The sequence below is a fragment of the Oncorhynchus masou genome, chromosome 4 (genome assembly GCF_036934945.1).
Source record: "Oncorhynchus masou masou isolate Uvic2021 chromosome 4, UVic_Omas_1.1, whole genome shotgun sequence".
NCBI lineage: Eukaryota > Metazoa > Chordata > Actinopteri > Salmoniformes > Salmonidae > Oncorhynchus > Oncorhynchus masou.
Window position 1 is genome coordinate 276,866 of NC_088215.1, and position 26,504 is coordinate 303,369.

Consider the following 26,504-nt stretch of genomic DNA (forward strand, 5'->3'; position numbering starts at 1 on the left):
CATCAGCTACAATGACATCTCCCAGCAGGACATCACTGGTCATATATGACAAACTATTTATAGTTATACAAGTGTTGTTCTTCAAGATTCAATGACTGTACCAATCCCAGATTGTCCCTTTTTATGTTGCTATGAGTATGAAATTAGATTAGCTTGTAAATGCTATTGTTGCTGGCCTTAGTATGGGTGGTGGTGTGTGATGGTGAGAAGGCCCAGGAACCACACTGACTGGCCAATACTCCACTAAAGGAGTCCGTAGGGTCATTTGTGAACATAAGCTGATGAAGAATGCCAGCTGAATGAGAATGTGTGCTCGTGCTCGCGCTTCTAAGCTTTGGTCTCTCAGGATCTATTTCAATTCAGGAAGTCAACTGAAATTCCAATTTCACATTTTCTTTAAAGAAAATTACTGAAGAAAATTGGAATTGGAATTTCAGTTTACTCCCTGAATTGACTGAACTAAAATGAATTGACTCCAACCTGGTATCTATGCTGATGTCCCTCTGTGACTATTCAACGTATAATTATTTATTTTTATTTAACTAGGCAAGTCAGTTAAGAACAAATTCTTATTTACAATGACGGCCTACACCGGCCAAACCCGGACGATGCTGGGCCAATTGTGCGCCGCCCTATGGGTCTCCCAATCGCAGCCGGATATGATGCAGCCAGGATTCAAACCAGGGACTGTAGTGACGCCTCTTGCACTGAGATGCAGTGCAGTAGACCGCTGCGCCACCCGGGAGCAAAAAGTGGTCTAGAACACTCTTCTTGAGTAATTGGTAAGAAATATGTCTGGTCGTTTCTACTCTCCCCCCATCTCCAGGTTCTGATGGACATGTTCCACCAGGATGAGGAGGACATCAGCGGTTTCCCCCTGATGGACGAGGAGCCGTCCACCAGCGAGGAGCAGACCTACTACGACCTGGTCAAGACCTTCATGGCCGAGGTCAGACAGTACCTGCGCGACCTCAACCTCATCATCAAGGTGTTCCGCGAGCCCTTGGCCTCCGACGCCATACTCTTCTCCCACCATGTGAGTAGTGATGGAGGTAGACACACACACACACGTGTGCAGCGATGATCTTCCATCATGACTTTGTTTGACTCTACTTTGGTCTTTTTCCACTACTTTTTTCCCCTCTCTACCACCGCTCTCTCACTTCTCTACTGCCACCTTCCTGCATTACTGTTCTCCCCCTTCCACCTATCTCTCTATCACCCTCCCCCTCTTCCCACACGACTCGCTTTCTTTCTCTCTTCCCCCAACTCTCTCACGGCCTCCCTCCCCTTTCTTAATTCCCTGTCTCCCATCCTCTCTCTCGCTCTCTCTCCTCTCTCTACTACCCCCTGCAGGACGTGGAGAACATCTTCAGCCGTATCGTGGACATCCACGAGGTCACCCTTAAGCTGCTGGGCCTTATTGAAGACACGGTGGAGATGACAGATGAGGGGAGCCCACACCCGCTGGTTGGCAGCTGCTTTGAAGACCTGGCTGAGGTTGGTGTGTGTTTGTGTGGTGGTCGTGGGTGTGTGTTTCTGGGTGGGTGCGTGCGTTAGATCAGGGAGCTAACGCAAGTCTTCAGGTCCCAGGCAAGGTTACTTGCCATTCACAGACCCCCCTTACACCCTATGGTTGTGGCCAGTGTCAGCAGCACGACTGTTATAACGCATGACATTTGATACAGCTTTCTTTTTGATTCCAGGAGCTGGCCTTCGACCCCTACGAGACATATGCTCAAGACATCCTGCGGACTGGCTTCCACGATCACTTCCTCAACCAGTTGTCTAAACCGGGAGCTGCCTTCTACCTCCAGGTCAGAGACCACAGCCCCCAGCCTACTGACCACACTCCCAAGCCTGCTCATTACTCCCCCAGCCTACTGACCACTCCTTATCATAATCCCAAAAGTCAGGCTTGATTACTCCATTGTTGATGTTTTTGTTGTCATATGAGACATTGTAAACAACTGATGTATTCAAATTATGTTTTAAGAAAGTTATGAGTTGCGGTCCACGCCAGGAAGGCCCAGAAATATACTTTTTTTGAGAATCAAGATGAAAGTGGAAATGTTAAGCCCTTTTTAGACCTGTACATGCCTCATGGAAAGCTTTTGATTTGTGAACCGTACATGATACAGGCAGCGTCTTGGTGTCATTGTGCTCCAAAATATTAATTAGAATTAATGTGAACAGTTGTATTTCAGAATCTAGACATACTCCACATTTTAGAGCACACTATAAGGAGTATAATTGCATCAAGATGTTGGCATCATGTACAGTTCATGGATCATAAGGTCTTACAGGAGGCATGTATAGGTCTAAAAAGGGTGTAAAATATACACTTTAATCACGGTTTTAAAAAATTTAGATTTTTATTTTAAAGCACGTCAAACATTCCTCCCAATGCAGTTCGTGTGAGAATTGCCAGAACAATTTGAGATACTATAAATGTTATTGGCCCTTTCTGGGATGGATTTTCCCTAAAGTAAGAAATGTGTTTGTTTAGGAATTTCCCCCCCCCCCCCCCCCCCAGACCACTGTTTACCTTGATAAGATTTGACACTATTACCTGCCCAAGTTAACCCTCATCTCTCTCTGTCTCTGACTCCCCAGTCTATATGTGAAGGCTTTAAGGAAGCAGTCCAGTACGTCCTGCCCCGGTTGCTCCTCACACCGGTCTATCATTGTCTCCACTATTTCGAGATCTTAAAGGTAAGCATGTATGAGGATTCATAATGTGGTCCTCTGTAGCTCAATTGGTTGAGCATGGCACTTGCTGCATTGCCAGGATTGTGGGTTCGATTCCCAGGGCCATACGTAAAATGTATGCACTCTGGACTGGAAATCACTTTGGATGAAAGTCTGCTAAATGGCATATATTATAACATTTAATAATAATAGTGTATAAATATGTTGTGTCAGTATCTCCGAAGGTACTGTATATGGATCAGAAAGCCTTGGTTGGATGCAGGGGGCTGGTTTTTCTCCGACGATCCACCAGCCCACAGTTGATGTGGCCTGGTTTTTACAATGTTTTGATTGACAACAAAGGGGTCCCATCTAAGGGATGGGGCAGGAGAAATGTAACCACTCTCAAATTCATAGACAGATCTATGGATTCAAGGACTTGACATCCATGGGATCAACATGATCGTTTTAACCGAGGCATTTTTTAAATATTTTTAAAGAATGAATGGGTATATATCATTCATTTAAAAGTAAAAAAATGAATGTATCAATTGCAGATTGCCCCTTGGGAGGTTCCACACTCCTTCTTGTATTTAACTTATTCAGACAGGTTTGAAATCAGAGAAGGGAGAGTAGGTGGGAGGGACACAGAAGGAAGGGAGGATGCCGCGATTGGTCTCTGGTGGGTAGTCATGCATGTGTTTTAGAGCAGAAAGAGTTACCGCTGGACCACATGATCTGTACTAGCGTGGAATATCTGCCAAAAGTCACAAGGACAGGAACGATGTGCACCCTCCGAGAGAGCCTTAGTGCTGGGCTTCTTGTTCACACTTAGGCAAAGATTTGGCCCACACAGTCCTTATTCTCCCCTAAGCCTCTTTCCAGCAAGCCATGGAAGTGGCGGCTGCTCTGGAGAGGGCTAAATCGCAGAATTTCTTTTCTACCCCTAGCTTACTTACTGCGAGTCCAGGGTAAAGGGAAAGTGGGTGTGGAGAGGAGTCTCTTTCTGCCTTGTCCTCAGATGGCATAGCCAAAGGGACAGCCATAGGATGCAAACCCATGGGTTATGCAACTCCGTGGAAGGTTAGTTCCACTCCGCTGGCACATAGTAGAACACTCCTTCCACGTCGTTCATTATTTCCCATAGAACGCATAGTCCCTCATTGATTATCCTTTACATGTCATGCGTTTGCACAGGTATACAAGACTATAACAGACCATGGGGCTCCCCAGTGGCGCAGCGGTCTAAGGCACTGCATCTCAATGTAAGAGGCGTCACTACAGTCCCTGGTTTGAATCCAGGCTGCTCAACCACATCCGGCCGTGATTGGGAGCCCCATAGGGCGGCGCACAGTTGGCACAGCGTCGTCCAGGTTTGGCCGGGGGTAGGCTGTCATTGTAAATAAGAATTAGTTCTTAACTGACTTGCCTAGTTAAATAAATATATATATATATTAATATATAATAATAATATAGACACTGTTGCTACAGATGCAAGAGGTAGGGCTTTCTGTACTTTAACCACAGCATGCTAGCTACCTTATTAGTTTAGAGACTTGAAGAAAACTGCAAAGAAGATGACATAGATAAAAAACTGATGGTTACTTTAGGTCCGCTCACCTAAACACATTTGGCTACCAGAGCCATGTACTTATACATTGTATTCAGACACCATGACTTTTTACACATTGTTACGCTACAGCCTCATTCTAAAATTGATTAAATAGTTTTTTTCCCTCATCAATCTACACATAATACCCCATAACGACTATTCAGACCCTTTAGTCAGTACTTTGATGATGCACCTTTGTCAGCAATTACAACCATGAGTCTTCTTGTGTATGAGGCTACAAGCTTGGCAAACCTGTATTTGGGGAGTTTCTCCCATTCTTCTTTGCAGATCCTCTCCAGCTCTGTCAGGTTGGATAGGGAATGTCACTGCACAGCTATTTTCAGGTCTTTCCAGACCGGGTTCAAGTCGGGGCTCTGGCTGGGCCACTCAAGGACATTCAGAAATTTGTCCCGAAGCCACTCCTGTGTTGTCGTGGCTGCGGGCTCAGGGTCATTGTCCTGTTGGAAGGTGAAATTTCACCCCAGTCTGAGATCCTGAGCGCTCTGGAGCATGTTTTCATCAAGGATCTCACTCTGCTTTGCTCCATTCGTCTTTCCCTTGATCCTGACTAGTCTCACAGTCCCTGCCGCTGAACCCCACCATGCTTCACCTTAGTGGCCGTGCCAGGTTTCCGCTAGACATGGCGCTTGGCGTTCAGGCCAAATAATTCAATCTTGGTTTCATCAGACCAGCGAATCTTGTTTCTCATGGTCTGAGAGTTTTTAGGTGCCTTTTGGCAAAGTCCAAGCCTGGCTGTCATGTGCCTTTTTACTGAGGAGTGGCTTCCGTCTGGCCACTCTAACATAAAGGCCTGATTGGTGGAGTGCTGCAGAGATGGTTGTCCTTCTGGAATATTCTCCCATCTCCACAGAGGAACTCTGGAGCTTTGTCAGAGTGACCATCAGGTTCCTGGTCAGGCCCTTCTCCCCCGATTGCTCCGTTTGGCTGGGTGGCCAGCTCTAGGAAGAGTCTTGGTGGTTCCAAAATTCTTTCATTTAAGAATGGTGGAGGCCACTGTGTTCTTGGGGACCTTCAATGCTGCAGTAATTTTTGGGTACCCTTCCCCAGATCTGTGCCTCAACACAATCCTGTCTCGGACCTCTACGTACAATTCCTTCAACCTCATGGCTTGGTTTTTGCTCTGACATGCATTGTCAACTGTGGGACCTTATATAGACAGGTGTGTGCCTTTCCAAATTATGTCCGATCAATTGAATTTACCACAGGTTGACTCCAAGTTGTAGAAACATCTCAAGGATGATCAATGGAAAAAGGATACACCTGAGCTCAATTTCAAGTCTCATAGCAAAGGGTTTGAATAATAAGGTATTTCTGTTTTCACTTTTTTCACTTTGTCATTATGGGGTATTGTGTGTAGATTGATGATGGGGGGGGGGGGATAAGAATAAGGCTGTAAAAAAAAATCAAGGGGTCTGAAAAATAGTATGCCCTATAGTCGTGGCCCAAAGTTTTGAGAATGACACAAATATACATTTTCACAAAGTCTGCTGCCTCAGTTTGTATGATGGCAATTTGCATATACTCCAGAATGTTATGAAGAGTGATCAGATAAATTGCAATTAATTGAAAAGTCCCTCTTTGCCATGCAAATGAACTGAATCCCCCAAAAACATTTCCACTGCATTTCAGCCCTGCCACAAAAGGACCAGCTGACATCATGTCAATGATTATCTCGTTAACAAAGGTGTGAGTGTTGACGAGGACAAGGCTGGAGATCACTCTGTCATGCTGATTGAGTTTGAATAACAGACTGGAAGCTTCAAAAGGAGGGTGGTGCTTGGAATCATTGTTCTTCCTCTGTCAACCAAGCTTACCTGCAAGGAAACATGTGCCGTCATCATTGCTTTGCACAAAAAGGGCTTCACAGGCAATGATATTGCTGCCAGTAAGATTGCACCTAAATCAACCATTTATCGGATCATCAAGAACTTCAAGGAGAGCGGTTCAATTGTTGTGAAGAAGGCTTCATGGTGCCCAAGAAAGTCCAGCAAGCGCCAGGACCGTCTCCTAAAGTTGATTCAGCTGCGGGACTGAGGTAAAGTCCTTTTCTCTGATGAATCGCCTTTCCGATTGTTTGGGGCATCCGGAGAAAAGCTTGTCTGGAGAAGACAAGGTGAGTGCTATCATCAGTCCTGTGTCATGCCAACAGTAAAGCATCCTGAGACCATTCATGTGTGGGGTTGCTTCTCAACCAAGGGAGTGGGCTCACTCACAATTTTGCCTAAGAACACAGCCATGAATAAAGAATGGTACCAACACATCCTCCGAGAGCAACTTCTCCCAACAATCCAGAAACAGTTTGGTGACGAACAATGCCTTCTCCAGTATGATGGAGCACCTTGCCGTAAGGCAAAAGTGATAACTAATTGGCTTGGGGAACAAAACATTAATATTTTGGGTCCATGGCCCAGGAAAGTCCCCAGACCTTAATCCCATTGAGAACGTGTGGTCAATCCTCAAGAGGCGGGTGGACAAACAAATGCCCACAAATTCTGACAAACTCCAAGCATTGATTATGCAAGAATGGGCTGGCATCAGTCAGGATGTGGCCCAGAAGTTAATTGACAGCATGCCAGGGTGGATTGCAGAGGTCTTGAAAAAGAAGGGTGGTCAACACTGCAAATATTGACTCTTTGCATCAATTTCATGTAATTGTCAATTAAAGCCTTTGACACTTATGAAATGCTTGTAATTATACTTCAGTATTCCATAGTAACATCTGACAAAAAATATCTAAAGACACTGAAGCAGCAAACTTTGTGGAAATGAATATTTGTCACGACTGTTTGGCCACGACTGTATATATAAAGGAGGGCTAGACAATGTTGGTAATGTTGGACCAATCCTTGGTAGTCGCTCAAGAAAGTACGAATTAAGGGGAAACACTGGAGTTGAGGGGGTTGGGAATTAGAGAATGATGGAGAGGGAGGGATTTTTTTTTCTCCCTCAGCCGTAATCTCGCTCATGAGTTTGGCCTTATACCGCATCATTATCCTTCTCCAGACTCCCCCTACCAGCGAAACCACCTGATCCAACATTTTATTCTCTACCCCTCTTTATCTGCCCCATCCCCTCTTCCCCCCTCCTTTCCACAGCAACTAGAGGAGAAAAGTGAGGACGAGGAGGACAAGGAGTGTCTGAAGCAGGCCATCACGGCGCTGCTCAATCTGCAGAGTAGCATGGAGAGGATCTGCTCCAAGAACATGGCTAAGAGGAGGCTGAGGTAAGCAGAGGAGCGCCAATTTACAACCCCTCCTGGTCCATCCACACCGGGTTCTCTTTACCCAAGAAGATACAAAGCTAGCTCTGACACACACAGTACATATGCACACACAGTAATAGAAATCCACAAGCAAAATATGGGAAGATAACTCAAACACACATAATGGCGCAGACCAGACAAGCACCAAAAGGTGGATATGTCTCATATGTGCACTATATATACTCAGAGGCGTTAACACTTGCACAGCACAATACACACCTCACAATAGACACCCACACTAACACACACACAGCAATTCATACTACTGCCTCATTGGTGTACTCCTCCCATCCTCTGCACACCCCCCACCCTAAGCTCAGTTCTGAGTTTCCCTCTGGACCTAAAATAGACTTGTGGGGGGGAGGGAGAGGGTTGGAGGGAGGCTCGCCACTGTGTTGTCGGAGGGAAGTTGTGTCAGGAATTGGGCTGTTCTGGTGTTATTGTTCCCGGCTTTGAGGGGGAAAAAGTTATAGAATTTGAAGTGGGGGGGGAGAATTCCCTTGCTTTCAACAGTGGACTTTAGCCTCCAAACCGTGCGGACCATTTTTATCTCCAACCCTCCTTTTGTATTGGTGAAGAAAACGGGGTGTTTTTTTGGTTACATGCGGTTGTCGCTCATTCTTTACTTGAGTGGAGGACACAGGTTATAAATGAGAAAAAGATTACCCCTTTGCTGTTCTTTTTAGTTGTTTTTTTGTTTATTTTTCATGGGGAAAGGATGGCTTATCTTACGGTATGTCTTTGCACCCCATACTTTGGCGGGAACGTGGGGATGGTGACACACGTAGGAGGCTAAAATGGACGTTCCGAGAGGACACACTGAGTTGGGGTACCCCACAAGGGTTACCTTTATTGACTTTGGCCGTTTCGCTACACCTTTCCTGTCTCTAGGGGTCTTTGTATTTCGAGAGCCAGAACAAAGAACAACCCAAGAGCTCTGTCACAGCCATTTGAATTATGTTTGCTCTTTCGCAACCTTGCTGTTCATTAGGAAAAACGTAATAAGCTCTTAGTCGCCAATGCTCTGGCAAGGTCCATCGCTGCCTGGGATAAATGATGGTTTGATAATGATGCTCATTATAATTTTTTGCTTGAATTAACTACTTGATTAATTTCATTGCAAGACTGCTCGTTTAAAGATGAATGTAAATGCACTTCAAATATAACCTCTTTGATCAGACTTGAGAGTAGGCAAAGTTTTGACAGTTTCTTTCTGTGTATAGTTTTTAGAGTTTCACACTTAATGGACTGGGAAATGGAACTTGTTGTTTCTGGGGTGAACTTTGTGTGTAGTCTATCCCTTGCCCTTCAGAGGTGCCCCTTGTCTCTCAGCGAAGCTAATTCGGGCCGGGTGAAAGTCATCCTGTACTTTGAGGTGCTGGTATGAAGACAGGCGCGTGAGTTTGCTTCGCCTGCCTCCCCCTCCTCTCAGGAGTGCTGATGCGAGTCGTCGTGCGTCCACGAAAAACAAAGTAAGCCCTCCCGCGATTGTTTACAAGTAGTTTTAGTTCAGACGCACTGTACTAGCGGGTGTTAAATCCTTGTTGATTTTTTTCCTATCACCCTCTCACTCAATCAATTTGTAGAACCACCAACAAATCTTTAGCCCCCCCCAAAAAAAGAAAATTGGGATATCTGAAATCAAGCCCCAGTGGCGCAATGCTGTTCGATTATTCTAAGTAGGTGGTTTTAGAAGTGATCATTGGAATTACTGCTCAGCTGATTTGTCATGAGCAGTAGAGGTGAGATTCTGGTTCTGGTGTGCCGCAGAGCTTTCTCCTCTTCTGCTTACTTAAGTTTTGTCATTCTGGTTTTGAAAGAGCACCGTATGTGCTGGTTTTCACTCGAACCAGTCTTTTTGTATTGAATTGCTGAAAGATTTTTAAACTTACTCCTCACATTACCTAATTATTACAGGGGGCATGGTCCTTAGTAATGAATACATACTTTAAATAGACATTGGTATAATATAAGAATAAAGAGAGTGATTAAAACAGACTAGTCTACATTGTGGTCCTAAAAGAGCTGGAATGAGAGATACTCATAGCTCATTTTGAATATGATAGTCACACCATAGACCATGTTAATGGTATGATGAACCAAAACAATATTTAAATAGTGTCTGGCTCAAGTAAATATAATCAGGCTCTTTTATGCTTTTAGACTCATTCTATTCTTATGTACTTTCTCATTTGGTCCTCCAAGGCACCCTGTTAACCATGGGTGTGGGCCCTTCCTCGAACTGAACTGCTGGAATGGTGAGGAAGTTTAGTCAATTGGCCTGCTGGGTGTTAACCGAAGGGACATGACTGACCAGCAAACTGATGTTGAATTACCTAATGGGTTCTGGTTAGGTTAAGTTTTAGGTTATTGGTGTGGTTAAAGGAAAACTCCCATCCAAAAACTCTCTTTCAGTATTTATTTCATTAGTCCTTTATTGGATTGCTGACATGCAAAACATGTAGGGACTATATCAACAATGGACTAATGAAACAAAAACTAAAAGATAGTTTTTGGGTGGAATTATCCTTTAAGGTTAGGGTCAGGTTCAGCAAAAAAAGAAATGTCCCTTTTTCAGGACCCTGTTTTTCAGAGATAATTCGTTAAAATACAAATAATTTCACAGATCTTCATTGTAAAGGGTTTAAACACTGTTTCCCATGTTTGCAATGTCTGTACTGTGAGACACCTAAGACCGCGCTACAGGGAGACAGGATAGACAACTGATCGTCCTCGCAGTGGCAGACCACGTGTAACAACACCTGCACAGAACTGGTACATCCGAACATCACACCTGCGGGACAGGTACAGGATGACAACAACAACTGCCAGAGTTACACCAGGAATGCACAGTCCCTCCATCAGTGCTCAGACTGTCCGCAATAGGCTGAGAGAGGCTGGACTGAGGGATTGTAGGCCTGTAGTAAGCCAGGTCCTCACCAGACATCACCGGCAACAATGTTGCCTATGGGCACAAACCCACCGTCGCTGGACCAGACAGGACTGGCAAAAAGTGCTTGTCACTGACGAGTCACGGTTTTGTCTCACCAGGGGTAATGGTCGGATTTGGGTTTATCGTAGAAGGAATGAGCGTTACACCGAGGCCTGTACTCTGGAGCGGGATCGATTTGGAGGTGGAGGGTCCGTCATGGTCTGGGGCAGTGTCACAGCATCATCGGACTGAGCTTGTTGTCATTGCTGGCAATCTCAACGGTGGTTGTCACAGGGAAGACATCCTCCTCCCTCATGTGGTACCCTTCCTGCAGGCTCATCCTGATATGACCCACTGCCACCAGCCATACTGCCACCAGCCATACTACCACCAGCCATACTGCTCGTTCTGTGTGTGATTTCCTGCAAGACAGGAACGTCTGTGTGCTGCCGTGGCCAGCGAAGTGCCCGGACTTCAATCCCCTTGGTGGAAGAGTGGGGTAACATCTCACAGCAAGAACTGGCACATCTGGTACAGTCCATGGAGGAGATGCACTGCAGTACTTAATGCAGCTGGTGGCCACACCGGATACTGACTGTTACTTTTGATTTTGACCCCCCCCCCCCTTTGTTTAGGGACACATTATTCAATTTCTGTTAGTCATGTCTCTTGTTTAGTTTATGTCTCAGTTGTTGAATCTTATTTTATACAAATATATATATATTTTCTGAAAATAAACCCAGTTGACAGTGAGAGGACGTTTATTTTTTTGCTGAGTTTAGTTATGGGTGGGGATGCCAGTCACGTCGCTTCAATCGCACCCAGTGTTTTGTTAAGGAGATGTTATTTGTAGGAACCCCCTCCTGGACCAGGTTTAGTTGTACCTCTGCTTTAGCCACCCACACTGACCCTCCACTCAATCTCAGTCTCGCTGGCTTTGTTGACTTGTTTTCCATTGTCAATGGGCTGTGAACATCAGACCCACATTTCCCTTCCTCTCTTCTCCCCCGCTTTCCTTTTTTTTCTCACATTCTTTCTCTTACATTCAACTTTTTTGTCATTTTATCTCATCTTTTCTTTCTCTCTCTCCTCAAACTCTACGGCGGCACCAGCGAGTCAGCCTGCCGCTTCTACAGCCAGCAGATGAAGGGCAAGCACCTGGCCATCAAGAAGATGAACGAGATCCAGAAGAACATTGACGGCTGGGAGGGAAAGGACATTGGCCAGTGCTGCAGCGAATTCATCATGGAGGGGACGCTGACACGCGTGGGCGCCAAGCACGAACGGCACATCTTCCTCTTCGACGGCCTGATGATCTGCTGCAAGTCCAACCACGGTCAGCCGCGCTTGCCTGGCGCCTCGTCCACCGCCGAGTACCGCCTCAAGGAGAAGTTCTTAATGCGCAAGGTTCAGATCAATGACAAGGACGACAAGGAGGGCGAGTACCGGCACGCCTTTGAGATCATCCTCAAAGATGGCTACAGCGTGGTGTTCGCCGCCAAGTCGGCCGAGGACAAGAATGGCTGGATGGCGGCGCTCATCTCACTGCAGTACCGCTCGACGTTGGAGCGCATGCTGGACTCGGCCATGCTACAGGAGGAGAAGGAGGAGCAAATGAGGCTGCCCGGGGCGGAGCTTTACCGGTTCGCTACGCCCGACTCTGAGGAGAACGTGGTGTTCGAGGAGAACGTGCAGTCCAAGTCGGGCATCCCCATCATCAAGGCGGGTACAGTGCTCAAGCTCATCGAAAGGCTCACCTTCCACATGTATGCAGGTGAGAAAAAGCATGACACAGCAAAAGGTTTCCTATGTTGACCTGTTATGACCTGTTGAAATGCATGCCTTTTCCGTACAGTAGGCTATACAAATAACTCCCTCAGATGTGTGGAATAACAGTAGTTGCTAAATCCTAGTAGAGAACATCTTGCAGACCCTTTCCTATCATAGAACAGGGGGAAGGGGCAGGGTTTGGTTTTAGAGAGGAGGAGAATCCTGTGAAAAAGTAGTCTGTAAGGAGTCAAATTTGGTGTTCAACAACCGGTTTAAAGGTTTAACCCTTTACAGTCGTGCGATTTGGCCTATATGGATAGGGCTAAATTGAAATGTTTTTTTTACAGAAGAAATATGAAATGCATAAGCATAGTAGCAATTGAAAGGGAACAGTTTGGAGATTACGGGAACATTATTTGACCAAAGTTGAGGATACGACAGTTCACCTTTCACAAGGCTGAATCCGAACATTCCACTGTTGATTTTATGTGCGTTTTACCTTCACTGTACTTTTCTCCGCATTTGTTGATAAGGGAATCTGAAAATACTCTGGATACATTCAGTAACATGATAACAATATTCCTGGAAAATGTGGGGTAGGTGCAACATAAGACAAAAAATAGTTTGAGTGAGAGGACCAACTGGTGTGCAGAGTTCCTGCGTAATTTCAATGCACTTTAAGGACTCGAAGAAGAGTCTTCAACTATAACATGATTTTTTTGCGTTCTCCTAGCTGAGCTGTTAAGCAACAAGAGCAAGAACACTTGTAGTTGTTTTGTTTGTAACACAGACCTGCATCGCCGCCATCACGCAATTACTGTTGTTCATGCAATCCAAAAACAGCCCATTTTATAAATTGCAGTCTGAGTCAGCTGGGCATCATGAAAGCTTGTTCTATTGCCAACATTTCTAAGTTATAAAATGCTATCTTACGGTGTTAGGCTTTCACGGGGCAATTCAGAGAAACATCGTAATTTTGGTGCGCATAGAAAAGAGTCATGCTTTAGACCGTTAGGTTCTAATTTTTCAGAGTAAAATAATTGACGGACACTAGAGAAGCTTAACCAAGTTTAATATCCCACTTAAGACACTCCTCCTTCTCTCCAATCCTTACATCTTATGGTTCCACAGGAAGAGGGTAGTAAAACCCTTATTATTCCCTTCATGGGATCTGACCTGACCTCAACCCCTCCTTTGCCTAATCCACAGATGTCCACCTGCTTCCCCTATAGCAATCTTTTTGTTCTCCTCCTGTCCACCCAGCACATTCCACAGCCACTGCCTTTCTACAGATCTCACTCCTTTATATACTATGCGTCTGATCTATCATGTCTTTAATATCTCAATGTTCAAAGTTTAGAATCCAACGAGACAAACATGCTCTTTCTGTTCAGAACAACCTAGGGTATGACACCATGTCATCTTGTAATTCTACATCAAACATAGTGATCATAAACGTTGACACTGCATGTTATTGTATAGCCACTGTGTTCCAATTTAGGCGCTTACCAGTGCCCAAATATGCCATTTTCAACCCAGGTACAGGTACGAGTGTAAAGGGCTACAGGGAGCAGGAAGTAGACATGGGTCACATCTCAAATGGCTCCCTCTCCACGTTTAATTTCTTTGAAATGAGAGAACTGGACAGGCGAAAGCGAATGCCAAGAAACATAGATATTTTCTGTATCTTTAAAAAAAAATTTTTAACTATTAGGGCCTGGTCTCTTACTCACGTGTTCCCACCATTGTACACCTCCATTGTTTGTGTTTATGTAATATGCACATGCCCAGTGCCTGGAGTGCCTGTTCCTGTTATCACCTTGTTGTTCTACACACCAAACCTTGAGCGTGGCACAAACACAGAAAAGACAAGATAGTGGAAGGCCTTTTTCTTCCCCCCACTTTCGTCATCCCCGCATCCATTTATAGCTGTTTTCACACGGCTTGTAAATATTTGGCCACACTTGACGTCAGAGCGCGGGATGTGATGACCTGCTTTGTTTTCAGTGTCAGTTTAGCTCCAGATAACACAGCGAGAACTGATAAAGAACAAAAAAAACAAGAGGACGAAGCCAATTTATCTTCACTTCGCCATTTTGTAAGTGACCGGCAGTATCAGATCTTTCCTGCCTGTTTAGTGTTTAAAGGGGAAGTTCAATATCCTCACCTTGTGTGTAGCTGTTTAAAGAAAACCAACCCATGGATTACAGTTTCTCTGGGCCCATAGACTACTTTCAGGGTCATGAACCGTCTAGCATCATGTTATAAAATACTAAACTTCCCCTTTCCCTCACAGCCCTTTGTGGAGTGTTGGTGAGCTAGCCATTAGTGTTGTTGAGGTAATCACTTTGCAGACTTCAGTGGCACCTGAACTCCTTTAGTGATTCCTCACTAAAGCCAAACAACAAAAAATCCATTACTTTTGGAATTTTCATGAATTATAATCCCTAATATAGTTATTTTAGAGGAAGAGTTTTTGACATTTCTTTGTATCCAGAAGTTGGCATATTTATTACATTTTGGCCTTACCCAGGCCTCCTTTAAGACTCCATAATGTTTCATCTGTAGGTGCTACAAAGCAAAAAATGTATGTCATATGAAGCTTTACCACTTGCGCTGTAATAGGAGTAGTATTTTAATAGTCAAAAATAATAATAATTTATGAATATCGAAATATAAAAATGGAAACATGAATATTGAAAATATAACTTTTTTGATTTGGCAAATTTTACAATATATTGTGGAACATAATAGGCTCTACAGGAATATCAAAGTTCCAGACTGGGATCTCTACTAGTTTTAAAGTTATGGCCCATTTTATTCAGAGAAATTGGCATAGTAAGCAATGTAACCAATCACAGCCCTCCTTTTACTTGAATCATTGCACATCCTACATATCACCAGCAGAGGGTGACCATTGTTAATAAATGTTCACTTTTACTGTTGGTAATATCAGAGATCCCCCCTGGAACTATAAGCCTGTAGAACAGGCTATATTATGCTCAACAAATATATATATATATATATAAAAAATTTAATGCAAATCAAACATTTCTATATTCATGTTTATATTTTTTAGATTTAATATATGTGGTTATATTTTTCAAGAATGTATGAAAAAGTGATTCGTGGGAAATCGCTCTTAAGAAAGGCTGAATGACCCAGCACACACAGCAATTGTTAGACCATGGGATCTGTATTCTTCTCTTCTGACGGGTGCCATTGTACCTAACCAGATACAAGGCTGCGATTGGACTAATAAGCTCTTCATTAATTAAAAGTAATGATGTCATTTTGGGGAAATAAATCACCAAATTCAATCACTCAAAGTCCAAGTGGATGTGGGCTCTGGTAATCTGGGGAGCAAACATTTAGGTCAAGCGCTTTTGAATTTGTTCTGTTTCTATGCATTGTTATTCAATGTCATGCAAACATACAGGTGTTGTATAAAATCTTCTTAAAAACACACGTTTTCCTTTGTTTAGCACGGAAGCCTTTCTGAACTCTTACACAAGTTTGAGTTTCATCTTGTTTGTCTCTGGATGTCTAGAGCAGTGGTGGTAAGTGAGTACCTGTGGTAAGTGAGTACCCCCAAACTGTACACATTTTTGTTGAAGCACACCCGATTCAACTCACCCAAGTGCTTCATGATTAGTTGACGAGTTGGTTCAGGTGTGCTTGTCCTGGGCTACACCAATCGTTGTGCTGTTGGGGAGTCGTGAAGGACTGGAGTTTAAAAACACTGGTCCAAGGTTAATGCAGCACAATACAAAGCCAGAAGAGAACGTTCCTCTTATGGGTGGACTGTCCAGCTTACACCCCTGTGTAAACTTCCTCCCCCGAATAAAGAGTAGGGTGTAAATTTAGGCCACTATTTTCATTTTTAGTTTTCAACCGTCTGTGTGCCACTGATTTCAAATAAGCCAAGGGAAACCAGCCTTTTGAGGAAAAGTGTGTCTGTGTGCCCAGGGTAATTTGAAAAGGGGAAAAAGGTGCTTCCTGTATGATGCACCTCATGCCTGGACACACACCCTACTCCCACCCAGGAGACAGCAGCGGAGGGACAACACACTTTCTCTCTTATCTCTCTGTCCTGACTATCTGCATTACAATTCGCATGGATCTACGCTTCTCTTTTCCCATAAATTGCAATCAAGAATCCATATAGTCCATGAGCCAGCCAGGAGGGTCGGTCGGGTTCACTTGGGATGGCGGCCTCATAGTGATTTTTTTGAAGGTCAATGTCCCAAGAGTTAGAAAATGTGTGATAGCAGTGCAGCAATGGTAGCTTTCTGCGTGTTATCTTTCATCCCTCCGTCCCTCCGACATAATTTACAAACAAAGCATTTGTGTTTAGTGAGTCCACCAGATCAGATGCAGTAGGGATGACCAGGGATGTTCTCTTGATAAGTGTGAATTTGACCATTTTCCTGTCAAAATATAGCACTTTAGGCTGTCAGGGAAAATGTATGTAAAAAGTAAATTTATTTTCTTTAGGAATGTAGTGAAGTAAAAGTTGGCAAAAATATGAATAGTAAAATAAACTACAGATATCCCAGATATTTCTACTTAACTTGGCATGTCAGTCTTTTTGGGTAGGACTCTACAAGCTTGACACACCTGTATTTGGGGAGTTTATCCCATTCTTCTCTGCAGATCCTCTCAAGCTCTGTAAGGTTGGATGGGGAGCGTCGTATTTTCAGGTCTCTCCAGAGATGTTCGATCGGGTTGAATTCCGGGCTATGGCTGGGCCATTCAAGAACATTCAGAGACTAGTCCCGAAGCCACTCATGTGTTGTCTTTGTGCTTAGCGTTGTTGTCCTGTTGGAAGGTGAACCTTTGCCCCAGTCTGAGGTCCTGAGCGCTCTGGAGCCGATTTTCATCAAGGATCTCTCTGTACTTTGCTCCGTTCATCTTTCCCTTCATCCTGACAATCATCCCGATTTCCCAGTCTCTGCTGCTGAAAACACTTGGCATTCAGGACAAAGAGTTCAATCTGGTTCTATCAGACCAGAGAATCTTGTTTCTCATGGTCAGAGTCCTTTAGGTGCCTTTTGGCAAACTCCAAGCAAACTGTCATGTGCCTTTTTACTGAGGAGTGTCTTCTCTTCTGGCCACTCTGCCATAAAGCCCTGATTGGTGGAGTGCTGCAGAGATGGTTGTCCTTCTGGAATGTTCTCCCATCTCCACAGAGGAACTCTGGAGCTCTGTCAGAGTGACCATGAGGGTTATTGGTCACCTCACTGACCAAGGCCCTTCTACCCGGATTGCTCAGTTTGGCATGGCGGCCAACTCTAGGAAGAGTGTTGGTGGTTCCAAACTTCTTCTATTTCAGAATGATTGAGGCCACTGTGTTCTTTTGGGACCTTCAATGCTGCAGAAATGTTTTGGTACCCTTCCCTAGATCGGTTTCTCGACACAATCCTGTCTCGGAACTCTACAGACAATTCCTTTGACCTCATGGCTTGGTATTGCTCTGACATGCACTGTCAACTGAGAGACCTTATATAGACAGGTGTGTGCCTTTTCTAAATCATGTCCAATTAATTGAATGTACCACAGGTGGACTTAAATCAAGTTGTAGAAACATCTCAAGGATGATCAATGGAAACATGATGCACCTGAGCTCAATTTCAAGTCTCATAACAAAGGGTCTGAATACTTATGTAAATAAGGTATTTCTGTTTTTTATTTGTAATACATTTGCTAACATTTTTAAAAACCTGCTTTCGCTTTGTCATTATAGAGTATTGTGTGTAGATTGATGAACTATGTTTATGTAATCCATTTTAGAATAAGGCTGTAACGTAACAAAATGTGTAAAAAGTCAAGGGGTCTGAATACTTTTTGTGTGTGTGTGTGTGTGTGTGAGACCATTTGCTCACACACATATAACATGCACACACATTTATACTGACTCTACACAACTCAAAAGTTTGGACACACCTACTCATTCAAGGGTTTTTCTTTATTTTTACTATTTTCTACATTGTAGAATAGTAGTGAAGACAAACTATGAAATAACACATGGAATCATGTAGTAACCAAAAAAGTGTTAAACAAATGAAAATATATTTGAGATTCTTTAAAGTAGCCACCCTTTGCTTTGTACTCTTGGCATTCTCTCAACCAGTTTTATGAGGAATGCTTTTCCAACAGTCTTGGAGTTCCCACATACGCTGAGCACTTGTTGGCTGATTTTCCTTCACTCTGCGGTCCAACTCATCCCAAACAATCTCAATTTGGTTGAGGTCAGTTGATTGGAGGCCAGTACATCTGATGCAGCACTCCATCACTCTTCCTTCTTGGTCAAATAGTTCTTACACAGCCTGGAGGTGTGTTGGGTCATTGTCCTGCTGAAAAACAAATGATAGCGTTTTGATGTTGGTGTGCTGTGCCTTTTTTTTCTCCACAAATAGTGTTGTGTGTTCCTTCCAAACAACTCAACTGTAGTTTAATCTGTCCACAGAATATTTTGCTAGTGCATCCAGGTGCTTTTTTGCGAATTTCAGACATGCAGCAATGGGTTTTTTTGGACAACAGTGACTTCTTCCTTGTTGTCCTCCCATAAACACCATTCTTGTTTAGTGTTTTACATATTCTAGGCCCGTCAACAGAGATGTTAGCATCTTCCAGAGATTTCTGTAAGTCTTTAGCTGACACTCTAGGATTCTTCTTAACCTCATTGAGAATTCAGCACTGGGCTCTTGCACTCATCATTTCAGGACGGCCACTCCTAGGGAGAGTAGCAACAGTGCTGACCTTTCTCCATTTATAGACAATTTGACTTACTGTGGACTGATGAACATCAAGACTTTTAGAGATACCTTTGTAACCCTTTCCAGATTTATGCAAGTCAACAATTCTCAATCTTAGGTCTTCTGAGATCTCTTTTGTTCGAGGCATGGTTCACATCAGGCAATGCTTCTTGTGAATAGCAAACTCAAATGTTTTGAGTGTTTTTTATAGGGAAAGGCAGCTCTAACCAACAACTCCACTCTCGTCTCGTTGATTGGAATCCACGTTAGCTGACTCCTGACTCCAAAAGTCATTAGCCTTGGGGTTCACATACTTTTTCCAACCTACACTGTGAGTGTTTAAATTATGTATTCAATATAGACAAGAAAAATACAGTAATTTGTGTTACTAATTTCAGCACACTGTTTGTCTATTGTTGTGACTAAGAGGAAGATGCTGAAATCCAGGTAATTCCAAAAGGTTCACATACTTTTTCGTGTGTGTGATAACTAAATAAGGTTTGGGGTGTTAAACTTAAACGTTTAAAACCAGATATAAAGTATGTAGAAAAGATAATGGAGCTGTATATTTTTTTAATAAGATCATCTTTGAGAACTAACAACCACCAGAATAACTGTCTGAAATACATTTTGTTAGGAAGTTTGAGTTACTCAGATAGTATAAGAATACAGCATGGGCCACGGCAAAATGTGTAGTATTGCAGGAATTTGGCAATAAAACTGTCATTATCTCTCTGCCCCATTGCAAAATGTGTAGAATTGCAGGAAATTGGCAATAAAACTGTCATTATCTCTCTGCCCCATTGCAGAATGTGTAGAATTGCAGGAAGATTTAAAGTAACTACCCTTTAAAGTAACTACTCAGTGAAAATCAAACCTTTTAAGTTAATATTCTGTTATGCCATACCCAAATAATGTGGTTGACTTGTCCTATACTTGTATTTGTGGTCAAAGCCACTGCAGTGTGTATGTCGGTGGTGGGGAGGGCAGGCGGGTGATCTATTTTTAAGCGTGTGTGGTGGAGTGGCAGCTGCGTGCGTCAGAGCAGCGTCTGTTTCCTGGCTGAAATAGTTTCAGGCCGATTGTTTGTAAATCCGCACTGAGGCAGCTATTGTCCAACCCCAGCCAGACCCCGGTGAAAGTGCTTGGACAGATCCAACATGTGAACCACTAGCTAACGGTCCTGTTCACCCGCATAACCACAGTATCAGCACTCCTAATATACACACAGACCCGGGTCATGTTCACTCGGGAATGTTTGGCATTTTGTTTGTCTGTTTTCTTCTGTTTTGGTGCCTAATAAACATGACATTGGTTAGCATATCTTAGACTGTTAACTTAATAGTTATAAGACATATAGCTAGCAAACAGTAGTGAATTTCATACAAGTCATCACCGCAAAGTCATGAAAGAACAATGGCTACTTGCACACTGCTGTTCCCAAATGCTTCAAGAGAGCCACCATTGTTCCTGTTCCCAAGAGAGCTAAGGTAACTGAGCCAAATGACTACCAACCCGTAGCACTCACATCATGAAGTGCTTTGAGAGACTAGTCAAGGACCATATCACCTCCACCCTACCTGACACCCTAGACCCACTCCAATTTGCTTACCGCCCCAATAGGTTCACAGACGACGCAACCACACTGCACACTGCCCTAACCCATCTGGACAAGAGGAATACCTATATGAGAATGCTGTTTATCGACGACAGCTCAGCATTTAACACCATAGTACCCTTAAACTTGTCATCAAGCTCGAGACCCTGGGTCTCGACGTCGCCCTGTGCAACTGGGTACTGGACTTCCTGACGGGCCGTCCCCAGGTGGTGAGGGTAGGTAACAACATCTCCACCCCACTGATCCTCAACACTGGAGCCCCACAAGGGTGCGTTCTGAGCCCTCTCCTGTACTCTCTGTTCACCCACGACTGCGTAGCCATGCACGCCTCCAACTCAATCATCAAGTTTGCGGACGACACAACAGTGGTATGCTTGATTACCAACAACTACGAGATGGCCTACAGGGAGGAGGTGAGGGCCCTCGGAGTGTGGTGTCAGGAAAATAACCTCACACTCAACGTCAACAAAACAAACAAAACAAAGGAGTTGATTGTGGACTTCAGGAAGCACCAGAGGGAGCACCCCCCTATCCACATTGACGGGACAGTACTGGAGAGGGTAGTGAGTTTTAAGTTCCTCGGTGTACACATCACGGACAAATTGGATTGGTCCACCCACACAGACAGCGTTGTGAAGAAGGCGCAACAGCGCCTCTTCAACCTCAGGAGGCTGAAGAAATTTGGCTTGTCACCAAAAGCACTCACAAACTTCTACAGATGCCCAATCGAGAGCATCCTGTTGGGCTGTATCACCGCCTGGTACGGCAACTGTTCCACCCACAACCATAAGGCTCTCCAGAGGGTAGTGAGGTCTGCACAATGCATCACCGGGGGCAAACTACCTGCCCTCCAGGACACCTACACCACCCGATGTCACAGGAAGGCCATAAAGATCATCAAGGACAACAACCACCCGAGCCACTGCCTGTTCACCCCGCTATCATCCAGAAGGCGAGGTCAGTACAGGTGCATCAAAGCAGGGACAGAGAGACTGAAAAACAGCTTCTATCTCAAGGCCATCAGACTGTTAAACAGCCACCACTAACATTGAGCGGCTGCTGCCAACATACTGACTCAACTCCAGCCACTTTAATAATGGAAATTGATGTAAAAAATGTATCACTAGCCAATTTAAACAATGCCACTTAATATAATGTTTACATACCCTACATTACTCATCTCATATGTATATACTGTACTCTGTACCATCTACTGCATCTTGCCTATGCCGTTCTGTACCATCACATATATCATCATCATATATCTTTATGTACATATTCTTTATCCCTTTACACTTGTGTGTATAAGGTAGTAGTTGTGGAATTGTTAGGTTAAATTACTCGTTGGTTGTTACTGCGTTGTCGGAACTAGAAGCACACGCATTTCGCTACACTCGCATTAACATCTGCTATCATGTGTATGTGACAAATACATTTGATTTGATTAACAAAATGGCTGACAATTCCCTTGTTTTTCCTTCTTGCAGATCCAAATTTTGTCCGAACATTTCTAACAACCTACAGGTCCTTCTGTAAACCTCAGGAACTGCTGGGTCTTCTTATGGAGAGGTGAGTATGTTGATGCCATTCTAGGATTGGGCTCCACTGTTATTATTCTATGAACCGCCTTTGTGTCTAATATTGTATCATATTTTTCAAAATCAGATACATTGCCTTTCACTTTGGCAAATGTTTTCAGTCAACAAGACATTCGTCTGTGCTCGTTGACTCTGACCTTTGTCAGAACAAAGACAGAGATGTATTCATCATGGACAATATATTCCCATATACATTTTTGAAACGAGGGCTGTCCCCGACTAAAATAATTATTGGTCAAGCGAGAGTCGTCAGTTTTTTTAGACTAATCGATTGGTCTAAATTTTTTAAACGTATATTTTTCCATATAAAGACACACACCCTATGTGTTTTGATAAAATCAACTATGTAGCTTGTCTGATGATTTAAACACACTGTTTGATTAAATAATTAAGACACACAAATGACTCAAGAGGGAGCCAGAGATCAAGATGGCCTCCTCCTCCTGCTGCTGCTGGCCTTCTCAAAATTCTGCCTTTACATTCCTGAAGTTGCCGGTAATAGGCTACACAAGGGGTCGGCAACTTTTTCCATTTGGAGTGCCAATTTATGCCAGCTATTATTTTCAATTAACAGTTTAATTTAATTTATAACAAAGTCTTTGTATCTCAAAATCATTGTCATGTGGTTCATCTAAGTTATATCTAAATGAAAATAATAAACATCTAAAAGTAACTTTTGCCATTGCCAACTATGTAAAAAAATAGTCTCAAACCAACAAATAAAAACATTGCAGCCTGCAGGTAGAAAATATCCCGATTTAAACAAATATATATATATTTTTTTAAATCATATAAATCACTTTGGCTACACATAGCCTGTCTGCAACGAACTTGAAACATTGTATCAACTAGGCTATCAACTGGATACACCGACGCTCTCGTGCTAGCAAACTTGCAACATTGTAATATTCTGGGCCAGTGAGCTTCCTGAGCCAGTGAGCTAGAGACACAGCTGTAGGGATAAGAAGTAATCAGGTATTTTATGAAGTTTTCACTGGATCAGAGCATTAAATTTTTCCCTTTCATGCTGAGTGCTTATTTAAAGGGAGAGAGAGATGGATTTTTTTATATATACATTGAGGAACCATTGTCATTCTCAATAAAAAACACACCTTTACTCACTGTTTGAGGTGAATGTGCGGGGGCACTGGTTAGTCAAGGTAATTGTGGTAACATGTATATGTAGGTAGAGTTAAAGTGACGATGCATAGATAATAACCAGAGAGTAGCAGCAGTGTAACAGAGGGGGGGAGACTATGCAAATAGTTTGGGTAGCCATTTGATTAGCTGGTCAGGAGTCTTATGGCTTGGGAGTAGAAGCTGTTAGGAAGCCTCTTGGACCTAGACTTGGCGCGCCGGGACTGCTTTCCATGCGGTAGCAGAAAGAACAGTCTATGACTAGGGTGGCTATAGTCTTTGATGATTTTTAGGGCCTTCCTCTAACACCGCCTGGTATAGAGGTCCTGGATGGCAGGAAGCTTGGGCCCAATGATGTACTGGGCCGTACGCACTACCCTCTGTAGTGCCTTGCGGTCGGAGGCCGAGCAGTTGCCATAACAGGCTGTGATGCAACCCGTGAGGATGCTCTCGATGGTGCAGCTGTAGAACCTTTTGAGTATCCGAGGACCCATGGTAAATCTTTTCAGTCTCCTGAGGGGGAATAGGTTTTGTCGTGCCCTCTTCACGGCTGTCTTGGTGTGCTTGGACCATGTTAGTTTGTTGCTGATGTGGACGACAAGGAACTTGAAGCTCTCAACCTGCTCCACTACAGCCCCATTGATGAGAATGTGGGTGTGCTCTGTCCTCATTTTCCTGTAGTCCACAATCATCTCCTTTGTCTTGATCACATTGAAGGAGAGGTTGTTGTCCTTGCACCACACGGTCAGGTCTCTGAACTCCTCCCTATAGGCTGTCTCGTCGTTGTCGGTGATCAGGCCTACCACTGTTGTCATCAACAAACTTAATGATGGTGTTGGAGTTGTGCCTGGCCAGGCAGTCATGAGTGAACAGGGGGTACAGGAGGGGACTGAGAATGCACCCCTGAGGGGCCCCCTTGTTGAGGATCAGAGTGGCGGATGTGTTGTTACCTACCCTTACCACCTGTGAGATGCCCCTCAGGAATTCCATTATCCAGTTGTTTAGTGTTTAGTCCCGGGGTCCATAGCTTAGTGAGAACTTTGAGGGCACTATGTTGTTGAATGCTGAGCTGTATTCAATGAATAGCATTCTCTCATAGGTGTTCCTTTTGTCCATGTGTGAAAGGGCAGTGTGGAGTGCAATAGAGATTGCATCATCTGTGGGTCTGTTGGTGCAGTATGCAAATTGATGTGGGTCTAGGGTTTCTGGGATAATGGTGTTGATGTGAGCCATGACCAGCCTTTCAAAGCATTTCATGGCTACAGATGCCAGTGCTACAGGTCGGGGGTCATTTATGCAGGTTACCTTAGTGTTCTTGGGCACAGGGATTATGGTGGTCTGCTTGAAACATGTTGGTATTACAGACTCAGACAGGTAGAGGTTGAAAATGTCAGTGAAGACACTTGCCAGTTTGTCAGTGCATGCTCGGCGTACACGTCCTGGTAATCTGCCTTGTGAATGTTTAAAGGTCTTACTAACATCGGCTGCGGAGAGTGTGAGATCACAGTCATCCGGAACAGCATGTTTCATGTTTCAGTGTTACTTGCCTCGATGCGAGCATAGAAGTAATTTAGTTCCTCTGGTAGGCTTGTGTCACTCGTGCAGCCCTCGGCTGTGCTTCTCTTTGTAGCCTGTAATAGTTTGCAAGCCCTGCCACATCCGATGAGCATCGGAGCCTGTGTTGTACGATTGATGCTTCGCCTATTTGATGGTTCGTTGGAGTCACCGTGGGGAAGACGTCCTCAATGCACTTATTGCTAAAGCCAGTGACTGATGTGGTGTGCTCCTCAATGCCATCGGAAGAATCCCGGAACATATTCCAGCCTGGAACCTCTACTGTCTGGTTAAAGGTGTATCCCAGATTCCACACTGCTGTGTCTTCTCAGTTGTGATTTTGTTTTCTGGAACCTTCCAGGTTTGAAATTCCCGAGCCAAAGCCCACAGAGGCGGACCAGATGGCCATAGAGAACGGAGACCAACCTCTCAGCGCCGAACTCAAACGATTTCGCAAGGAGTTTGTCCAGCCAGTCCAACTCAGGTACCTCTGCACCCCTCCCCATTTACCACACCTAATTCCAGAGGTTGTGTTCATTAGGGACTATAACGGAAAACATTCAACAACAACAAAAAGTTATTCTTGGACAAGTCGAGGTAGCCCCTGTCTGTTTTCTTTCATTTTGGTGCCTAATGAACATGACCTAGGGGTCAACAGTACATCCTGGTTTTCTTGTGATACACTTGGAAGGTAGTCTGTCCTAATTAGCAGAGAAAGGTTTCAAACTTTTTTAATGCTGGACTGAAACAAAAGCATGCACTCTTTACATTTTTTATATATATTCTTTTTTTTGTTATGCTCCATATACTGTGCTTTCGGGAAGTATTCAGATCCCTTCCACTTTTCCACTTTTCGTTACGTTACAGCCTTATTCTAAAATATATATTTTTTAAATTATGTAAAAATCCTCATCAATTTACACATGATACCGCATAATGACAAGCGGGCAGATTTATTTGTTTTTTAGGTCATGATTTGTAGTTAGCGCTCTCTTGCTGGTCTGTAACTGGTATCTTAACTGGTTTTGACCTACTCGCTCTTCCTGCAGGGTATTGAATGTATGTCGCCACTGGGTGGAGCACCACTTCTATGACTTTGAGCGGGACTGTCAGTTACTCAAGTGTCTGGAGGAGTTCATTGCATTGGTGCGAGGTATGTGTGGATACATTGGGGCAAGGACTTTCTCTTCTTTTGTTGCATATCCTCTCTTTTTTTTCTTATTTTCCTCTCGTATCTCTCCTCTACTTCTCTTCTCTGAGTGACAATCTCCCTCTCTGTGACCCCTCCCAGGCAAGGCCATGAAGAAGTGGGTGGAGTCCATTACCAAGATCATCCAGAGGAAAAAGCAAGCACAGGCCAATGGGCCCAGCCACAACATTACCTTCGAGAGCTCGCCACCGCCCATCGAGTGGCACCTCAGCAAGTCGGGTCAGACAGACCAGTTTGACCTCATGACCCTCCACCCCATTGAGATCGCCCGGCAGCTCACACTGCTCGAGTCCGACTTCTACAGGTAGGCCTACAGTACCGTATTGCTGTCCACGGCAGTT

The 26,504-nt window shown here is 44.0% G+C and overlaps 1 protein-coding gene across 6 annotated transcripts in view; it reads left to right on the forward strand.

Annotated features, from left to right (window-relative positions):
- The window catches only part of LOC135520912 (son of sevenless homolog 1-like), a 78,288-nt gene that overhangs the window by 28,636 nt on the left and 23,148 nt on the right, over positions 1 to 26,504 (forward strand). For all 6 annotated transcript variants that reach the window (XM_064946759.1, XM_064946769.1, XM_064946778.1 and 3 more), the window contains 10 exons: positions 827 to 1,036; positions 1,357 to 1,500; positions 1,707 to 1,817; positions 2,617 to 2,715; positions 7,420 to 7,547; positions 11,631 to 12,292; positions 22,152 to 22,233; positions 25,315 to 25,437; positions 26,003 to 26,106; positions 26,245 to 26,467. In XM_064946759.1, coding sequence (XP_064802831.1) covers positions 827 to 1,036; positions 1,357 to 1,500; positions 1,707 to 1,817; positions 2,617 to 2,715; positions 7,420 to 7,547; positions 11,631 to 12,292; positions 22,152 to 22,233; positions 25,315 to 25,437; positions 26,003 to 26,106; positions 26,245 to 26,467 — 1,886 coding nt within the window. The remainder of the gene's footprint in view (positions 1 to 826; positions 1,037 to 1,356; positions 1,501 to 1,706; positions 1,818 to 2,616; positions 2,716 to 7,419; positions 7,548 to 11,630; positions 12,293 to 22,151; positions 22,234 to 25,314; positions 25,438 to 26,002; positions 26,107 to 26,244; positions 26,468 to 26,504) is intronic.